This window comes from Hippocampus bargibanti, linkage group LG06, assembly GCF_051943395.1.
Source record: "Hippocampus bargibanti isolate YZ-2025 linkage group LG06, ASM5194339v1, whole genome shotgun sequence".
Classification (NCBI taxonomy): Eukaryota; Metazoa; Chordata; class Actinopteri; order Syngnathiformes; family Syngnathidae; genus Hippocampus; species Hippocampus bargibanti.
The window spans coordinates 21,330,019-21,350,579 of NC_142739.1; the positions used below are offsets into that span (position 1 = coordinate 21,330,019).

The 20,561-nt window shown below is 40.5% G+C and overlaps 1 protein-coding gene across 2 annotated transcripts in view; it reads left to right on the forward strand.

The window, feature by feature from the left end:
• The first annotated feature begins 3,581 nt into the window (after nucleotides 1-3,581).
• Nucleotides 3,582-20,561, forward strand: part of efna4 (ephrin A4) — a 59,660-nt gene continuing 42,680 nt past the window's right edge. For both annotated transcript variants that reach the window (XM_088999546.1, XM_088999547.1), the window contains exon 1: nucleotides 3,582-3,998. In XM_088999546.1, the coding sequence (XP_088855672.1) occupies nucleotides 3,874-3,998 (125 nt within the window). In that variant the 5' untranslated portion in view covers nucleotides 3,582-3,873. The remainder of the gene's footprint in view (nucleotides 3,999-20,561) is intronic.

Consider the following 20,561-nt stretch of genomic DNA (forward strand, 5'->3'; position numbering starts at 1 on the left):
CTACATATTTGAATATGTTTGTTTTGAATAAAATTTCAGCAGAGCATACAGGGGCAAAACAGAATTCAAGCAAACATCGCATGACAGTGAAATCGATCAATAGCGAGATCGTGGTTGGTATCAGTATTATTGATATTTGGATGAATCTGCCAGGTGTGGCCACAAATGTATGTGAACAAAATGTCAACATTGTCACGGTTTGCAAGGTGGTAATGGCGGTTGTGGATCCCAAAGAGCAGGCAGGAGGGAGCAGGAGGTTGTGTTTAACAAATTGTATTAAAATAAAGTCAGCAGGAACAAAATCTAAAACATCAAAATCATCTGAACAGAAAAAATACAAAGTATAAAAAGAAAACCAAGATTAAAAGTCCGCCAAGGTGAAACAAACACAAGCACAGCATACGATGCATACACAATGCATACAATTGCATACAATGACCCGGCCACGAATGGTCGCGCCGGGAGTCCTTTTGACTGCCACTGATTGTAACGACAGCACCTGCGAGACTACAGGGAGGGCTGACAGCGCTACCCGTTGGTCACCAATCCGAACTTGGCAGGCTGCCACTGATCGGTACGACCAGCACCTGTGCAGGTGGGGCCGACAGCGCCACCCGTTGGTCGCCAACCAGATCATGACAAACATGTCCCAAATGCTTGAGCAAACGTTACATGTTTGACTGGTTCCTGGTCAGTTGCAGAGCACACACATGGATAGTCAAACATTAAAAATACAATGCAATACATATTGAATAATTTTATACTGCATCGCAAAGAAAAGTTATGCGGAGAGGCTTAACAAACAGTTCTCCGCTAACGACTCTGCATCGGTGTGGAATGGCCTGAAAGCAATAACAAATTATCGTTTACCTTCCCCCCAAGCAGTGTACAACAATGGTATGGCTGATGAGTTAAATCCATACTTTTGCCGATTTCAAAAGGACACCACCATTTCCCCGGTCTGCCCACCATTACCAGAAACTACCGTATCTCCGTCCTCTGCCCTACAGATCCACGAACTGGACGTTAGACGGCTCTTCAAGCAGCAGAAGATCAAGAAAGCTGCAGGACCTGACAGAGTGTCCCCCTCCTGCCTGAGAGTCTGCGCTGACCAGCTGGCTCCGGTCTTCACACAAATCTTTAACAGATCCCTGGAGCAGTGTGAAGTCCCATCCTGCTTCAAACAGTCTACTATCGTCCCAGTTCCAAAGAATCCAGCACCCTTGGGATTGAACGACTATAGACCTGTCGCTCTGACGTCTGTGGTCATGAAGTCCTTTGAACGCCTCGTACTGAACCACCTAAAGAACATCACCGGACCTCTGCTAGATCCTCTTCAGTTTGCCTACCGGGCAAACAGGTCTGTGGAGGATGCAGTCAACATCGGACTGCACCACATCCTCGACCACCTTGACAACACAGGAACCTACGCAAGGATCCTGTTTGTGGACTACAGCTCTGCGTTCAATACCATCATCCCAGAACTCCTCATCCCCAAACTTCTCCAGCTTGGTGTGTCCCCCACGATCTGCCAGTGGACCCTCAGCTTCCTGACAGGACGGACACAACAGGTCAGACTGGGAAATATATCATCCACAACACGAACCACGAGCACTGGAGCCCCGCAGGGATGCGTCCTCTCTCCATTGCTCTTCTCTCTCTACACAAACGACTGCACCTCAACGCACCCAGCTGTCAAATTCATAAAGTTCGCAGACGACACCACGGTCATCGGTCTCATCAAAGACGGCGACGAGTCTGCGTACCGACAACAAGTGGAGCAGCTGGAGCTCTGGTGCAGCCGTCACAACCTGGAGCTGAACACGCTCAAGACAGTTGAGATGATCGTGGACTACAGGAAACATCCATCACCACAGCTACCCCTCACACTATCCAACTTCCTTGTGTCAACCGTTGAGACCTTCAAGTTTCTGGGAATCACAGTCTCCCAGGACATGAAGTGGGAGGTCAACACCAACTCTATTCTGAAAAAGGCCCAACAGAGAATGTACTTCCTGAGGCTGCTAAAGAAGCATGGCCTGCCACAGGAGGTGCTGCAACATTTCTACACGGCTGTCATCGAATCCATCCTGTGTTCTTCCATCACCGTTTGGTTCGGGGCCGCCACAAAAATGGACAAAATCCGACTTCAACGGACAGTTGGGACGGCGGAAAAAAATCATTGACACCGCCCTACCCACTCTCGAGGACTTGCACACTGCAAGAATCCGAACAAGGGCGCGGAAAATCCTACTGGACCCTCCGCACCCTGCCCACCACCTTTTCCAGCTACGCCCCTCAGGCAGGCGCTACCGATCCATGCGCACCAAATCCAGCAGACATTTAAACAGCTTCTTCCCCCAAGCCATTAACTCTTTGAACTCTTCAACAGTAGCCAAAATGGAACTGTATAGTGCCACTTAGCAGTTTTTTTGACGACGATACTAGTGCAGCGTGTTCTACCGGAAAGAAATTCCTTGTGTGTCCTACATACTTGGCAATAAAGATGATTCTGATTCTGCTTCTGATTTTATTTATATAAGACTTTCCCAGCATCTGCAGTTGTAACAAAGCGCTTGACAAAACAGAGAACATAAAATAACAAAATGTCAGTCAATGGTAGATGACATAAAGCACAGCCACACATTCCCTGGGTAGTAACTGATCCCATGCTACCCGAAATCAAGTCAGAAAATGTAGCATCCCGTATCGGTGACTTACATATTCCCAACTACCCGCACCCAGATATTTCTTAATATTTTCATTTTAGGGGGAAAGCAGAAAGGAGAAGTTTTTAGCATTTCTGTAAATTAACGTATGACAAGATTAAGGCCATTACCAACAATTTCACAATCAGTAATACGTACTGTACTTTTCATGATAAAATGATTTATTCTAGTTGAAGTAATTTAGAGATCACTGTACACTTTTAGAATACAGTTAAATAAAAAAGTAAAATAATTGTTGTCTATGTTAAGTGCTTCAGCTGTTGTTAAAGCGCCACATAATCATCATCATCATACATTTCATTTATAAGCGCCTTTCAAAACTCTCAATATAAATCAATATGTATTGTAATCTATGTAGTGTGTTATATTTTACAATGATTTACAAATAAAAACAAACAATTCAATGAGATAAATGAATACAAAGACATTTTCAATTCATCCTTTTTACATCAACCACTTCCAAATTAATTCAATGAATGCTACGGGACTTTTCTAGGTGCGCACACCTGGAACTGATAAACACCAAGGAAGAAGAACATGTTTAATCCTACTTCTTTGGCATTTTAAGGGTTACGTGTGATTTTGAGCTGGTAAAGTGGTAAGTTTAGATCTTAAACCGTGTGATTTATTTACCTGACAGTAACTTTAGCCACTGATAAGGAGAAGAGCAGAATGGCGTCCAACGTCTGCTGTCTGTCTACACCAGACGGCGCACGTCACGCACAATTGTGGCATTTCCCTGACCACACCCTTGTGTTCTGATTGGCCCAAAGTTTTCTCAACCCTGCCCCCGTCCAACCTTGCCGGCTCCACCCTCCACCCCCTCCCTCTCAATCACTTCTGAGCCAAAACCTCCTTCTGTTACATCCTCAAAATCTTCACCTTTTTATTTGTATTTTTTTTTTCTATTTAAAGAAGCAAGCTGGTGCGAAAATGACCATTTTGGATAAACTAGCAACAACTCCTCATTTTAGAGGCACGAAACTTCCGAGCATTCAGTGACTCCCTCAAGTCACCTTTCACAGAATGACGCACGTTCGCTATTAATTGGTCAAGTTGTTCGGTTTCGTCACCTGTTTTGTTTGTGATTTTTTTAAACACCTCTCAAGTGCAGCGTGGGTGACCCCAGCGAGACGTGTGCGTGATGGGCTCCCTCATTTGGACCCCGGCCAGCCTCCCTGTTTGGAAAAGCACTTTTTTACTTTTACACATCATCTCAGCCGTCGTGAGCAAAAGGCACGCAGTGTACTGGAACTCCACTAACACCAGGTAACTCCAAAGTCTGCTTCTTTTTATGTACAAGCTTTTTTTTATTCATATTGCAGTGATTTTTGCCCGTAAGCTGCAAATATCTGTCATCAGCCTCACAAATTTGGCTGGTCTGAGCTTGCCATGTTGCTCAACAACCTCCAGTAGAAGGAATCTCTGCCATGCAGCACACCTCTTACTCACCTCCTACCTGTGCAATGTTGTTCATTTTTAACCCGTCGACAAGAATTGAGTCATCCAGTATTATTTATTTATTCTGGTAGACGATTTTTCAGCCTTTGATGTTGTGCAGAAAATGGAGGTTAGTGACCCCTTGCATGTGTGTGGGGTCGTTGACTATTAGCAATACCAAACTTGGCTCACCTGTTGATCCAGGTGCATCTCACAATTGAAGAGTGCACACGGGGGAGGGGATGGCCCAGTGGACAACAGATGAGCATGCCGGTCTTACAGTGCAGAAGTGCAGAGTTTATATTCCGGCTCTTGCCTTCCTGTGTGGAGTTTATATGCTTTCCCGTGCCCACATGCGTTTTCTTCGGGTACTTGGGTTTCTTCCCACAGTCCAAAAACATGCATGATAGGCTTATTAAACACTCTAAATTGTCCTTAGGCATGAGTGTGAGTGCGGATGGTTTGTTGTTCTTCCTTTCGTGTCCTCCGATTGGCTCGCAACCAGTCCTGGGTGTACTCCGCCTACTGCCCGAAGACACCTGGGACAGGCTCCAGCACGCCCGCGACCATCGAAAGGATAAGCGGATGAGAAAAAAAGATGGCTGGATGGATGCAAGTGGGGGACCTGCATGTGGATGTATTGCTGTTGTCATGAAATTAACACTCAACCTTCATTGCATATGTAGAGCAGGTCAATTTGGCAGTCGCGGTTCAGATTAATGGTCCAAGTGGAGGCACATTTGCAAGGGAAAGTCTAATTTGTTTAGGTTTGTCATTAAAAATTCATGGGAAAAGAAATTGAACTGATGCCAATAGAAGTGCATTGACTCACTCTCCAGTTCATCATCAATATTATAATTTTATTAGTGTACACAATATACCCCCACAACTCGACCTAAAAAAATGCTAATCACCAGTCAATCAGTTGATAAATAAAAAAATCTAAACACCCTGTCACAATGATGTTGAACTGTAAAAATGAGAACAAGAAACACATTTTCAAACACATTTTCCGACATGTGCAAGAGATCAGAATCAGAAAGCCTTTAATAGTCTCATAATATGAACATTTGCAATGTACAGCAGCAAAATTGAAAGTGGGGTGGTCAAAAGATATAAAAAAAATATTCTATGCACAAAGAAAAAGTCAGGAAACTGAAATGTACAACTGCACAAGAACTGGACATAGTGTAAAGTATAAAATGCAGTATAAAAAGCATATTTGATATACTATAACTGTATTGACTCAACATAAGGCGGCTGTGCAGATATTGTTTTAGTGAGTTTTAATTTGTGGTCATTATTTTGGAGTGAACTCCTGGTCACAAAAAGAATAGAATACCTAAAGTGAAGCTTAATGGTTGCATGGTTTTTATTTTTATTTTATTTTTTAATTCTTGTCAATGTTAAGGGGGGAATTTTATGAATGGTGTCAAATAAAATAGGGTTGTCAGATATCAGCCAGAATGTAAACTAAAGTCAGGAAAATCCTACTAGAACATCTGAAAGGTATTGGAGGGCATTTAAATGATGGCAGGTGTGTGCTGACTTCACTTTAGTATGAAATTTGAATGATTGTATCATTATATCATGATGGGTGTACACACTTGTGCAACATGAGCTGCTTATTTTGACTTCTCTGAGAAATTATTAACATTTAATTTTCAATCATGTTTAAAAGGTTATGGGTCTATATAGTGATGGGTAAAAGGGATATCTTTACATTTTTTTTCTAATTGCAAAAATATAAGTCAGTGTTGCTTTTGTAAATTTGCTTCTGGTTTATACGAGCCATCTCTGGCAATCCAAATAAATTCTGAAAACAGAGGTCTGCTATGTTTTGATTGAAGGTGTACAAACATTTCGAGCATGTGAATTGCTTTTGGAGTTCAGTCTAATTGGCAGCAATGTGGCACTGCGAGACTGGAGGACCTCTTTTGTACCCATGTGATTCAGACATGAATGGTCAGAGGTTGTTTTTTTTTGGCACGCACAAAATCACAGTGCCATCATGTAAAAGGCCAACAACCGTCCCGTAGTTTTGGTGGCTCATTCCCAGTGACCCTGCTCTTTCTTCGCTCCCAGGGTTAAAAGCAGGGGTTCACCAGCTCTTTTTTTTCTTCCCTCTTCATTATCGTCCTATTTAACCCCACAACCCTCTCTCCAACACCAACCCTCTTCACTCAACTCCTATACGCCATTTTCATCCTTCACAGCTCACTCCTGGCCACTGATGGATGGATGAGCTGTGATTAGTTGAGCTTCAATCACCCCCCCCCCCCCACTTCCAATTTTCAATAACTTCCAACCAAGATGAGGAAGAGTCCGGGTCCACTTCATCATAAATCTCAGTGAACCATAGAGGGAACATGAGGACGCGAACCAACCCTGCTTTTTTTCAAACATCTCTATATTGACTGCTATTGAATGTAAACTCATAAAAATTCAAGCAGCATCTTAAAAAGAAGTCCAATGTGCCTCGACCATTTCATAAGTTGACAAATAATGACGTCCTCAATCGCAATGAAAATCAATAAACAAATAAATAAATACATAACTAGATAAATAGATACATGTGTAAAGGTGTAAATAAAAAATCAATAAATAGATATATGTGTCTTCTTCTTTCCTTTCGGCTTTTCCCTTTGAGGGGTCGCCACAGCGAATCAGTGTCCTCCATCTTCAGAGGTTCGATTCACATGTTTGTTTTTGGCCAGGCTTTTACGTCGGATGCCCTTCCTGGCGCAACCCTCTGTATTTATCCGGGCATGGGACCGGCACAAGAAGACACTGGCTTGTGTCCCATTATGGCTACAGAACAAGCAACTCTATGAACTTAATAAAGATGAAGATACTCAGTAAAAGGCTCCCAAACACAAAATGGTCATCGGCACAGCAACATTCAAAAAGCAAAACTACATGAATAAATAAATAAATAAATAAATAAATAAATAAATAGATGAATGAATGCATGAATAAATAAATGGATGAATGACAGAATGAATGAATCACAAAAATAAATATATAGATGAATGACGAAGTATTAAAAAGATAAATAAATAAACAATACATTAATGAATGAATGCATGAATGAATAAATAAAGAAACAAACACATACATAGATGAATGAATAAATACATGAATGAATAGATAAATAAGTGAATTTTATAAATGAATGAATAAATAAAAATATAGATGAATTAACAAATACATACATGAATTCATAAAGGAATAACTAGCTAAATGTAAATGTGTAAATAAATAAATGAATACATAAATATATAAATGAATACATGGATTAATAAACAAAAACAGATTAATAAATTCTTTCAACAACAAACTAGTGGAAAATTGACCAAGTGCGCCTTTGGTGATTACTGCCAAGTACTAATTCCGCATCATCAACAAAATTCATAATGATTAACGAAGCAAATTTCCCAATGCCCTTTTATCATACACAACATGATTTTTAAAAGCCATTGCCTGTAATTTAGTCAGCTATGACCTTGCTATGCTTGAGCTCATTTTGTGTGTGTGTTTAATTAATTATTTGGAAACATTAATAAAATGTTATTTCAGTTGTAAAATTGCATTGCGGAGTTGATGCAAAGTAATTAGTTCACCGCAGAGTGCATTTTAGTGAGGGAATATGCATTCTATAAAGTAGAATAGCGATGCCCTCAGGCAACAATTTAAAAAGAAGATGCTTTACACACTTAATGTTGAAGGCGGTGTTGTAGCACAGGAGCCACTGCAGTCTCTTTAAATACATGATGGAAAACTTTGGCCGTCACTGTCTGGATTTATAGTTTTAATGAAGCACAGGCAGCCAAGCTGGGAGATGCTTTAAAGTGATGCATGTTTGAGGCGTCCCACGCTCACCCATCCCCTCCTGATTGAAATATTGAATCTGGGAAACAGTGAGACTCAGCGTCGGCCTCTCCTTTTTTTTTTTTTACGATTTAATGAACGAGGTTTACGAGCGTGGTCGATTTTATCGCCGCTTTTTCTCTCGCGTTGATTGTTCCTTTATTAGAAGAGAGATTATTTTCCAACTTCCTGGAGCAGTTAAAGGTTAGTTTAATATTATAAGCCCAGTGTTATGGAAGTGGTCTGTAGCGGTTTGTATTTTTGGTTCAAGCGAGGTGAAGCAATTCGGCTCCCCCCTACGACTAACCTTCGTGTCACCTGAACTCCGTACTTGTCTTCAAATCCCCTCCTGCCCAAGTCCTGCTCGTAAAGCTTCGGATCAGCAGCTTCCTAATTGGAGACAAAAGCGCTTTTCCAATGGGGGATAGTACCAAAGCCTTGCACCTCAATTTCTTCCTCCCTCGTCTCCCGTCTTAATAGCAAACTTCGGCCCGTTGTCGGAGGAGGCTGCTCCCGGTTCTTTATTGAAAGCTCACCTCATTAGCCTTCCGGTGTCTAATTAAATGTGTAAACGCATGCATCATTTCCCTTTCTGTGTGAGTGAGGGGCTTTAAATACCTAAGTAGATCACATCCGGTACGCACGGGCAAAAGACGGTCGTGCCGCCGTCGCATATTATCAGGGGAGATGGTTGACCTTTCGTCGAGATTTATAGACTTGAAGTACACCTGCTCGGTCTAATGTGATCCGATGATGATTGATGGAGACTGTCGAATGGATTCATTTTACAATAGGATCACGTGGAAAGCAGGTTGCATCGGTCTCTGTTGCATTTAAAGGACAACCGACGCATCTGAACAAGTTGTGTCCATAATTTGTAAAATCGCTTCAAATGACTTCTACTGAGCGTGTGTATATATATATATATATAAAACCACTGAACATGTCGAGTTGGTGTCAAGTTTTTGTATCCACTTTACATTTTTCTTTACTCCAGGGTCTACCTGTGAGCTCATCCTTCAGATGTGTGTGTGTGTGTCTGCGTGCGTGTGCATGCAAATGAGTCTTTTTCGACGATTGCATCACAGGCTTTGAGTGTGAGTGTAAATGTCTTTATTCCCCTGCTGGTAAATGATTAACACGGAACCTGGATGAACTATAATCGAGATTCCTACAGTGAGGTAATTACTATACTCCCAGTCTTCCGCGACACGGCCCCTCCACACATGCGCAGTCCCAGTTCTTCTTTCTCTCTCGCTCTCTCATACAGAGTTGCATCCACGCTTTATTATGCACGATCCCTGAAATACATTTCAGCCAGTGTGATGGCGCAGCTTTTCTGTCTTTGGTAAATGTGCTTGGTGTGTTAGCGGTTGGCGCACTCAATGTGTTATCTGTGCTGGCACACTGTGGGTGGTTTAGCTTTGGGGGAAAACAAAGAGCAGATCTGATTGTCGTGGTTTGTGTTGCATTGTGTTGTTCTGCAAATTGAGGCCACCTCTGCATGTGGCCCGCCGGACGAGAGATGGGAGTGTGATTATGGCTTGAAAAGATGGAAAGGCTATTGTTATTGTTGTTTGGCTTACCTCTGACAATGAAGCTTGTCGTATTATGTTGTAATTACATTTGAGCCCATATATTGTGGTCCGTACAATTATTATTATAATACATTTCATTTAAAAAAGCGGCTTTCAAAACTCTTAAGGTCATTTTTTAGTCACGGGATGAGTTTTTCTATGGGTGAGCAGCGGCAGCCACACGCGCCAGTGTTCACTCAACACAGAAGTAACTCAAATACAGTGATACCTCAGCTTACGAACTTAATTGGTTCCCAGAAAGTGTGTGTGAGGTGAAAAGTGTGTCTTTCAAACATTAATTTCCCATAGGAAACCATTAAAATTAGTTAGTAAAATCTGTTTCCGGGTCCCCATAAAACATAATTTTCTAAATAAGCCTTAAAACTACACAAAATGCACTTTATTTTATGTATAATTAATGTGATATTGTTTTGTAATTAAAGAAATAAAGTGTACTATATTATAAAGTCATTTTATTTACCTTTGTGAGGGTCGTTGATGTAGTTGCCTCTTGATGATATCCAAGTGAAGTTGTGCTTTTCCTGCGATAATACCCACACACTGTCCAGTGCTAGGTGCTTTTCGTTAATCCAAATCAATAGGAGTTTTTGAACCTCTTCGATTGCCTGAGACCGTTGCTTAGACAACACAGAAACACTCTTAGCCCCACGTAGCAATGGTCGACTTAGCATACTGATACTGGGACGCTAAATTACACAAATGCACACCTTGTTCGTGTTTCTCGATTATCTCCTCGACCCTAATTTTTTTTTGTGTCCTCTTCGGCTGAACACGAGCCGGTGGTGGGGTCTTTTTTAGGTCCCATAATAGCAAATGTATCCTTGATAACAAACCACATACGCCACATAGGCACTTGGAGAAAGAGGGTGTGGAAAACTAGTCCGCCACGGTGGCGCTGTTCGTCCGTGTGGTCTGGTGTTCTTCCGCCGAAAACTAGTCCGCCAGCCATTGTGGCGCTCCGTGTGTTTCCCGAAAACTCGTTCGCATGCCAAGATTATATTCTCGTGGATTTAATGTTCGTAAGGCGAAATGTTCCTAAACTAAAGCGTTTGTAAGCCGACGTATCACTATAGATAGAAATCTCGGTAGCTAATAGTCAATCGATAGACAGCTAGGTAGCTAGCTCGATAGCCATATCACTAATAGATAGCCAGCTCGCCAGTCAGATAGCTAATAGATAGCAAAGCTAGATAGCCAGCTAGTCATAGAGGTGACCCAGCTAGTGGCTGCCATCAGAACGTCCAATCTGGACTTGGAAGTCCTTGATTTAAGAATACATGCTGAGTTTATTAAATCCCTCGTCCTGGAAAAAAAAGAGGATGTCTGGTCACCCCACAGTCGAGGTTGGTCTTGATCTTTGGCCTTGGAAGAGGTTAAGCTCTCGACCAAGGAGTCTTCAGGCTTGTTGTCACAGGGTGTGATTGTGATACTGGAGTGTGTGAAAATAAACAAACCTTTGTTTTGTGCCATTGTTGCATGGCTTGAATCGACATCAACAAACGGCTGTGCCAGCATCACACCTATTTGGGTCATTGTCTTGTTTCAGCTCGTTAAGGTGTGACTAAAGAATTAAGAGAAGGGAGAGTCTTGGCAAGGTTTTGATGCTTTTGGATTGCAGGTTGCGTAATGACATCTTCCCCTGCCAATTTTTTACGCTCCCACTCCATCTTCCGTTTTCCCATTCTCCTCAAGCAAATTATTACATTTGGCCGTAAAGCAGCATTGAGATTTGTATTTCATTGAATACATAATTACTGCAATTGAAGCAGAAAAACACGACTTGTATAATAGGGAAGATTGGGTGCCCGTCAAAATAGATCATAGTCACTGTCAAGCTTGCCGAAAGCAAAATCAAAAACACATTCCAAGTTATATCGGGCATTCATGAGACATGTAAAATTACTAGTTATTCTGATTCTTTTTTTCCACATAGATCAAACTGGAGTTCCGGAAAAGCATCTCTTAATTCAAGGCTAATGAAGCACTCTTGTCCGATTGTGTTTTGTTCTTTCTGTTGGTGTCAATGACGCTAACTCGGAAAGCTGACACAAATAATCTCACAGATAAATGTTGATCCAGCCAATTTAACATTTACAGTGATACCTTGGTTTACGAACCCCTTATGAATTTTTCGGTTTACGAATGTTAAATTTATGAAAATTTAACCTTGGCATTCGGATTATTTTTCGGGAAACACACGCAGCGCCACAATGAGTGATGTGTCGTTCGTGAACGAGCCCGTTCTCCAAACAAGAAAATGGCAGCCGACTTGTCTTTGTCCTCTATTCCCCGCCCCCAGTCTTCAGTTAAAGCCACGTGATTGGTCAAGAACGCAGCAGTGAGGGGGGGTTTAAACATTAAATAGATAGGCAGACGACAGAGAGAGAGAGAAAATTGGTGAAAAACAGTGAAATTCAGACTCGTTTCAACTTTGATAGTTCAAAGACAGTGTAGACTGCAAGGTTAAAATATCCCATCAATCAGGCTCCACAAATAACCCGCACAAGCCATCTGTACACTTGATGCAAAAAGCTATCAACCCAGCTAAGAAGGCTATGTTCCTCATCAAGTGTTTAATGCTGATGAAACCGGGCACTCCATTCCATCAAGCCATCAACGACCCTCACAAAGGTAAATAAAACGACTTTATTATAAAGTACAGTTTATTTCTTTAATTACAGTCCTTATTGAATGTGACTCTCCTTCCAAACAGCAATTCCCCACCTCCGACCTCCTCCAACCCCATTCCATCAAGCCATCAACGACTATCACAAATGTAAATACAATGAATGTATTATACAGTACAGTGTATTTCTTTCATTACAATACAATAGTACATTTATTATACATAAAATAAGGTATATTTTGTGTAGTTTTACGGCTTATTTAGTAGAAAATCATGTTTTATGGGGATCTGGTAACGGATTATTCTCAGTTTAATGGTTTCCGGGAAATTAATTTTTGGGATACACACTTTTCGCCCTACACACTCTGTCTGGGAACCAATTAAGTTTGTAAGCCAAGGTGTCACTGTATTTGCTCATCCAATTGGAGTGAAGCTGAAGAAGTGACGACGGCCCGGCGGCAGCACAACAGGTCAAAGGCAATGAAAGGAAGCTGAAAGACAATATTGGAATTATTTAATAACAATTAATGGGAAAAAAATATAATTCACATTAGTCTGTGATTCAGATATTTTTAGGCCAGCAGAGAAGGCCTCACAGTCCTTGACGGCCCACCACTGGTATCCAGTGACACCTACTCACAATGAATGGAATCGATTGATCAAGTGTCTCGACGCAAGTCAATCACAAAACTATATTTTATTGACTTGGAGCAACACTCTAATGGTATTTTGAAAACTTTGGTTACTGGAATATTCTGTTTTAATATAGTTTTAACTTTGTAGGCCACTCTTCCTGGGTGAGCATAACGTAATCTTATTTCCAGTTCAGGCTCTACTTAATAATTGACGAGCTTTCTTCTCTCCAAAGTTCGAATCCTTACATTTGTATTGTTCATTTTCCCCTTTAACACTGTTCAAGCCAAATATCTGCAAAAAGTGGACGCAATTACTGAAGCACTTTTAATTCTGGAGTTAAATATGGTCACCATGTCATCAGAACTGTAGCTTATTCACCACCACCAAAATGCTGCTGACTGACTTCGAAGTGAGTCCGCAACATGTTCAGGCAGCAGCGGTAGCCATCTGCAATTCCTTGCTAGCTAGCTGGCGGAGCGTAGGTCATGCTAACCTGGATCGCAAACCACCGGCTGCCAACGGTGCGTGACATGTGCGATGCTGCCCAGCGGAGCTTTTTGGCAGTTGATTCTCAGTGTTTGCTTACTAATTTAATCATTCACTATGGTCCAAAATGCCTATTTTTGCTTGACAAAGTGTAATGTGAATATTTGGAGCCTTGAAATGTAATGCACAATTGGCAACAAGCGGTAAAATTACTGTTGAGGGGCTCTACACTTGTTTACTATTTTTAGAGGTGCAGCATGACGTCAGCAAGTGGATATTAATTTACATTCATGCTATGATAAATTATTTTGAGACATGCTCTGTAAATCCAGTCCCAGTTTGCACCTTGAGTGGCTATTTGGTCTAAAATGGCCACCCCACTGTTTGTGTGCGACAGGGCGGTCGTTAGGGGGGGTTGTGATTGAGTTCTGTTTGTGAACATTCATTCATTGCGCACACAATGAGCTGCCATTGTTAGATGGGTGACACCAGACGCATATTCCTTTCCGGCTAACGTGAGCGCAATTAGGATTTGGCGCGCGAATACGGAAACCCAATCAAGTGCAGCTCAGATGTAACATGGCACTGTTTTGAGCCCTTGTGTGTGTGTGTGGATGTGTGTGTGTTCTTTTTCACCCCTTTTTTTCTCTCTGTCATACTTGCGCCTCGTTGGCTAAGCTCAGAGGGCCTGTGGAAAAGCGACCCAGGACTTTCCCGAGACAAAAATTAAATTAGTATCGACCCAGGTGCGGCACAAAAGCATATCGTTGAACAGAAAGTTTTTTATCACACGGAGACTTGTTTGTCATCATGCTTGTGTCAGTGCTCTGTTGGAGAAAAATAAATACATAAATACATACATACATAAATAAACCGCTAGCTAGCTAGCTAGATAGCTAGCTTGCATAAACCATATTGTTGTTTTTGCAGTTACACTTAAGACTAAACATCACATTACACAATCAAATGTGGCTTTCTCCTATTTGGAAGTAAAATCTCAAGTACAAAATACAACAATTAGTTTACTCGTGAAATTATATTTTCCTGTGACTGCTTCTGTTACCTGAAATAGTCATAACATTCTGAGTTTGTGGATATTTGCATTTTTTGCATACACCGATCATTTTTTTCAGATGAATTTGCACACTACAATACAATGATAGTTAATGGACCCCCCCCCCCCAAAATGACAAAAAAAAAAAAAACACTTTTATGGTGTCAAATCTTGCATATTTAGATATGAGCATATCTTGTTAATTACTTTTATTTTTTGTTCTTTTTACTTCAAGATGGCTCCACGAGAGTGACTGCCTTTCCAGCAGCTCCTGTATTTTGTTTTTCTACTTCTTTCTTTCATTTCCCTTTCTACTTCTTTCTTTCCTTGCTTCTTCCCTTCATAACTTTGCTGCTGTGAAATGTAAATTTCTCCACTACGAGACTAATAAAGGTAAAGCCAATCCAATATTTGTTTCGTTTTGCTGATGGTGTTTGTGTACTTATTTATTTATGTATTTATTTATTTATTCATCCATCCATCCCTCCATTTATTTATTTATTTATTTATTTAAAGTACACGTCTTCGAAATATATGCAAGTGTTGCATGTTTGACACACAGCAAACACTCCCAGGTGCACTCAATAATGTGTGTTCCATTTATAAGTCATGAACACTATTATCTCCAGATCAATCACACAATCAATATTATCTAATACAAACATGGGTCATGTGATCTTACCAGGAAACAATTTGCAAATGTTCTTATCTACTCGGAGCAGTGACACTCTGCTCTACATTCCATTCCAATGCAAACCCACACCCGGCCCGCACGTACGGGTACTCACAGGTGGGGGAGACCTCTACGAGCGAGTAAAAACATCCACGTGGCGGAGAAGGATGGCAAATGCGATAAGGAGAGGACGATAGGGAAGAAGTCAACAAATTTCATGTGCCCAAATGAGCTCGAGAGGGGCTCTTGGGGGCGGCGATGAGGTGAGAGCCAAAGAGGCAAGAAAGGATGTCAGCCGCCATTATTTTCACTGTCAGCAACGGGTGTAGGGAGGAGACCCCTCCTACCTCCCCTCCTGCAAAACACACACACGCACACATGCGCATACACACACTACTAATAATAAAAATACATTTTATTCCTAAGCGCCTTTCAAAACTCTCAAGGACACTTTACAGTCACGGGATAAGATTTCTTTTTTTTTTTTTTCTGCGGGTGAGCAGGGGCGGCCATACGCGCCAGCGTTCACTCAACACTCAAGTAACACAAACTCACGGCATTAATGTGAATGTGGATATAGATTTTTAGAAAATGTACAATACAATACAATCCATCTTAATTTACATTTACATTACATTACATTGAAATTGAGGGCTTACACAACAGCTGCAGCTGTGACAAAGTGTTTCACCCTCCCCACCCCATTTCAAATTGCTGCTGTAGACTGCAAATTTCCCCATTGTGGGACGAATAAAGGTATTCTGATTCTGAAGTCAACACAAAGTGAAATAAACACGACATGAACATAAAAACATGAACAGTTATGCTATCTTAATGACTTTCCCCATGTACCCTGTTTGAGTACAAGACAAACACTTTATTATATGTAGCAGCTCTAGATGAAGGTGGAGAGGATGAAAGCCTCCTATTCACCAGTTGATCAGAGACGTCATTTTGGAATGTGCACGTCTGCTACAAGCTAGGTTTTAAGCTAAGTTACTAAAATGCGCTTAGCCAATGGCGCCATTGTCCTGGCTAGACATACTTAATCTGACAATGGAGGGAAGTCGGGGTGCATGTGACACCACATGGTGCTTGTGTACCGATATTTTTCGATGAGAGTATAATTGATTTTTGAAAGGGCTTCTAGACGAGCAAAGCGTTGAATCAGATATGTTTGGAACTGGGCAACGGACATGATAAAACTGGATTGGAGCTCAGGCAACCCAATGATGTTTTTGGTTGCAGTCTTGTGGTGCGTTCTCTTTTGTCGTATTTTCCAAATGATTAGAACGATTAAAAAAATTAATGAATCAGGCAGTTAATTATTCTGCTTATCTAAACCAAGGGTCACCAATGTGTGGCATGCAGGCATCATGTAGCCCCGAATGATATGGCCCACAGCCTAACCGTATACGATTGCATAATCATGCCAATCTTCAAAGTATGAAGTCTAAACTTCATGCGGCATGACATTTTTAACTTGAACTGTGCTTCATTGTGATTAAAAAAAATGCATTTCCACTCATGTTGTATAATCACGGATGATATACAAAAAAAAATATTGCTCTGTGAATATCTCATCCTGAAATGTCCTGCAGTCTAAATGGCTATACGAAGAAACTTATCAGACATATACAGTAAGAATACTTACTCATATGGAATTCTGTCAAAAAGAAACTTGTTAATCTGGAAGAAAAATCATGTGTATTATTTTTTTACCACTAAATAAGAATAATAATAACAATGATAATAACAATAATCTTTTCCTTTCGGCTTTTCCCATCAGGGGTCGCCACAGCAAAGCCGTGTCCTCCAACTAATAATAATAATAATAATAATAATAATGATAATAATAATGATATTATTATTATTATTATTATTATTATTATTATTATTATTATTATTATTAATAATAATAGTAATAATAATAAAAACCTATTTGCCTTGCCTTTGAAATCGTGTATTGTTTAGTGTAGGGTAGCAGTTGTATTAGGTTGTTCTCGTCCATCACAAGTTCTGTAATCATGCCATCTAAACATAAGAGAGTCATTATGAGTGTAGAAGAAAGAGTGAAGTGAATTAAACTGAGCAAAGAAGACTATGAATTCAAGAAATGCTCGCAGTCCGTATTTGTGAATAATTTTTCCATGTATGTCTTTTTGTTTTTCACCTTTCGATAACGTTCCAACCAATGTGAGCATGCGCTTGTTGTCCGAGCAAAGTGCACCATTTATAATTGACAATGTTTTGAGCACCGGCTGTATTTTTAAAAAGGGAAAATAACCATGTGCCAACTCTGCGGCAAAAGAACTCATGAATCTCATTGATCCTCTATTCAATTGAAAATGGACTCCTTGTAAGCCGGGTGCTTCCGAAACTACAAAAGCATACTGTCTAGTGTGTGTGTGTTTTGTCCTTAAAATATATCCAGCAACAAGGAAAACAAGACTCCTCACAAGTCACCTCTTGTTACGGTTAAAGCAAGATTCCTGACCATGATTTTCTAGGTCCTTTTTTTTCTTCTTCTGAGTAGATTTCTATTAGCGAAAAAAATGCATACACACAGGCATAGTGAGCCTTCTGTGCTAATCTTAATTTTGGGTCATCATGGTTCATTACTTAAAGAAGCAGCCAGTCATCTTTAATCACATAATCCAGCCTTAGCGCTACGTGGGGCTGTGTCTGCATGGCTCCCCTTGACCCTCATCGCTTCTTTCCTCAATGCTTTGACGCCCCCACCCCTCTTCCCCCCCTCCAGTCCACTATTGTGTCGCAAACCTCCATCAGTGTTGGAAATGCATTGGCCTTTTATCGATGCTCAGGGGCCGCAGAGAATAACATATTGCTAGTGCAAGAAAATGTAGCATTTAACCTCAAAATATGAGCTCCAATACCATTTTGGCAGCAATGCCGGCTTGTAATGAGGTGAATGGCATATCTATTGTTGCCATGGTGATAGTGGATCATCTATTTTTCCAGGTCCCACCTGCCGGGACCCCTCATTTTGACCAGCTGAGACCATGTTTAGCTGTGAAAATGCAATGTTTTGCCATCATTTCAAAGCCGCTAAGGTCATGGTTAGCCATTTTTTTCCAGGAATGTTGTTGGTTTGATGGATATATGTACCTATTTTTATTCAACCAACATTCTCATTTAAGTTTGACATGAAGACAGTAGTATTTTTAAATGATTGTTTTTTTTTGTCGTTTGTGTTTTTTTTTTTTTACTTCTGTCTGTTTCCTTTTTGAAATTTTCAAGTCACTATGGTATGGAACATATTTTTTTGTGCGGTTGAACAGCGGCAACCATTTGCGCCAGCATTCACTCTACCCGGAAGTAACACAGGAGCAAAGTTATGAAAGGAAGAGGAAAGGAAAGAAAGAAGTAGAAAAACAATCATATGTAATCATATTTAACATGTGTATAGACACATGGCACAAGGTCATAAATAAGAAATTAATAAACAATATACAAAAAATAACAATAATAAACCAAAAAATACAGGGGTTTGCTCTATGTGTATTCACTCTGTTTTTATTATCATCATTATTATTATTATTTTTTTATATTGACAGCGGACGACAAAAAAAGTATTCTGAATTTCATGACCTAACCCTTTGTAATCATTTGCAAAAATTGGGAGATGTATGTCACAGAGGTTTTTGTTCATGGACTTATTTTGGTAGCTAATCAGGTGTTCCATCCATCCCATTTGGATAAGTGTTTTCAATGACAACACTGTATTTTTACTGAAAGCATATATACCGGTATTTTTTGTTTTCATGTAAATACATAGAGGGGGCATTTTAAAAATTAATTAATGAATGAATTTGTTGTAATCATTTTCCATTTCTTTGTGACTGCTTTATTTCTTGTATATGATCGTTGTCCATGTTGAGCGCTTTGTTACAGCTTCAGCTGTTGTTAATAATAATAATAATAATAATAATAATAATAATAATAATAATAATAATAATAATAATACATTTCATTTATAAGCGCCTTTCAAAACTCTCAAGGTCACTTCACTCCACCCGGAAATAACTCAAATAGATAGAAAGCGAGCTTGCTCGCTAATAGGTAGCCAATTGATAGCCAGCTAGCTAGCTGTATAGCTAATAGATAGCTAGTTAGAATGTCACCAACTCAAAAACAAGACTTCCGGAATATGCAGCGCGAGTCTTAAAACGTAAAATATAGCTATATGCGGTGGAATCTTTGTAAAATACGCTCAATAGAAGTCATTTGAAGACATTTCACAAATTATGTACACAACTTGTCCGGGGACGTCGGTTGTCCTTTAAAACATAATAACACAGTGAGTCAATCAATTTTTAAAATATGGTCATTACAGTGAAACCTCGGTTTATGACCCCTTTGGCTGATTAACTGTTCGGTTTACGAACGTTACATTTATGAACATTTTACCTTGGCATACGAACTTTTTTTCGGGATACACACGGAGCTGCCACAATGAGTGACGTGTCGTTCGCGAACGAGCCCGTTCTCCTAACAAGAAAATGGTGGCCACTGTTTTTGTCCTCTCTTCCCCGCCCCCAGTCTTCGGTTACGGTTACGTGATTGGTCAAGAACCCAGCAGTGGGGAGGGGCGGTTAGACATTAAAGAGACGGGCAGACAGAGAGAGAGAGTGAGAAAACACACACACACACACGAAAGGGAGATGGCAGAGCTTGAAACAAAAAAAAAAGTCTGAGTGTGAGAATAGTGAGAAAATGGATAGAAAACCCATCAATCAGGCCCCACAAATAACCCGCACAAGTCATCCGTGCACTTGATGCAAAAAGCTATCAACCCAGCTAGTGTAGTTTTAAGGCTTAGAAAATTAGAAAGTACAAAATTATGTTTTATCGGGATCTGGGAACGGATTATTCTCATTTTAATGGTTCCCTGTGGGAAATTAATTTTTGGGATACACACTTTTCACCTTACACACTCTGTCTGGGAGACAATTAAGTTCGTAAGCCAAGGTCCCACTGTACTCTAAATCATCTAACATATTGCCAAGAAAGCCTTTGGTTCCTATATAGCAGGGGTCGGGAACCTTTTTGACTAAGAGAGCCATAAAAGTAAAATATTTAGAAATGTTTTTCAGCGAGAGCCACACGCGCGCGCGCGCGCACATACAAACGCTCGCGTACGCGCGCGCACATACAAACGCACGCGCGGACACTTTTCAACAAAATATCAGAATGCATTATTTAAAATAACTTTGTGATAGTACCCACCGTTAACATGGATGGTTTTTCGTTCCTCGTGTTTGGTAAAATTCCAGGAAAACGATCGGAATGAAATTCAATTTGCCGGTCCAGAGGCGAAGTTACTGCTAGTTAGCCTGCACACTGCTCATAAGCTTCCACACTTGCTATCTGCAATCGACTTCTCACAGAAGTATGTCGATGCTAACGTTAACATGGGGCTTGTTAA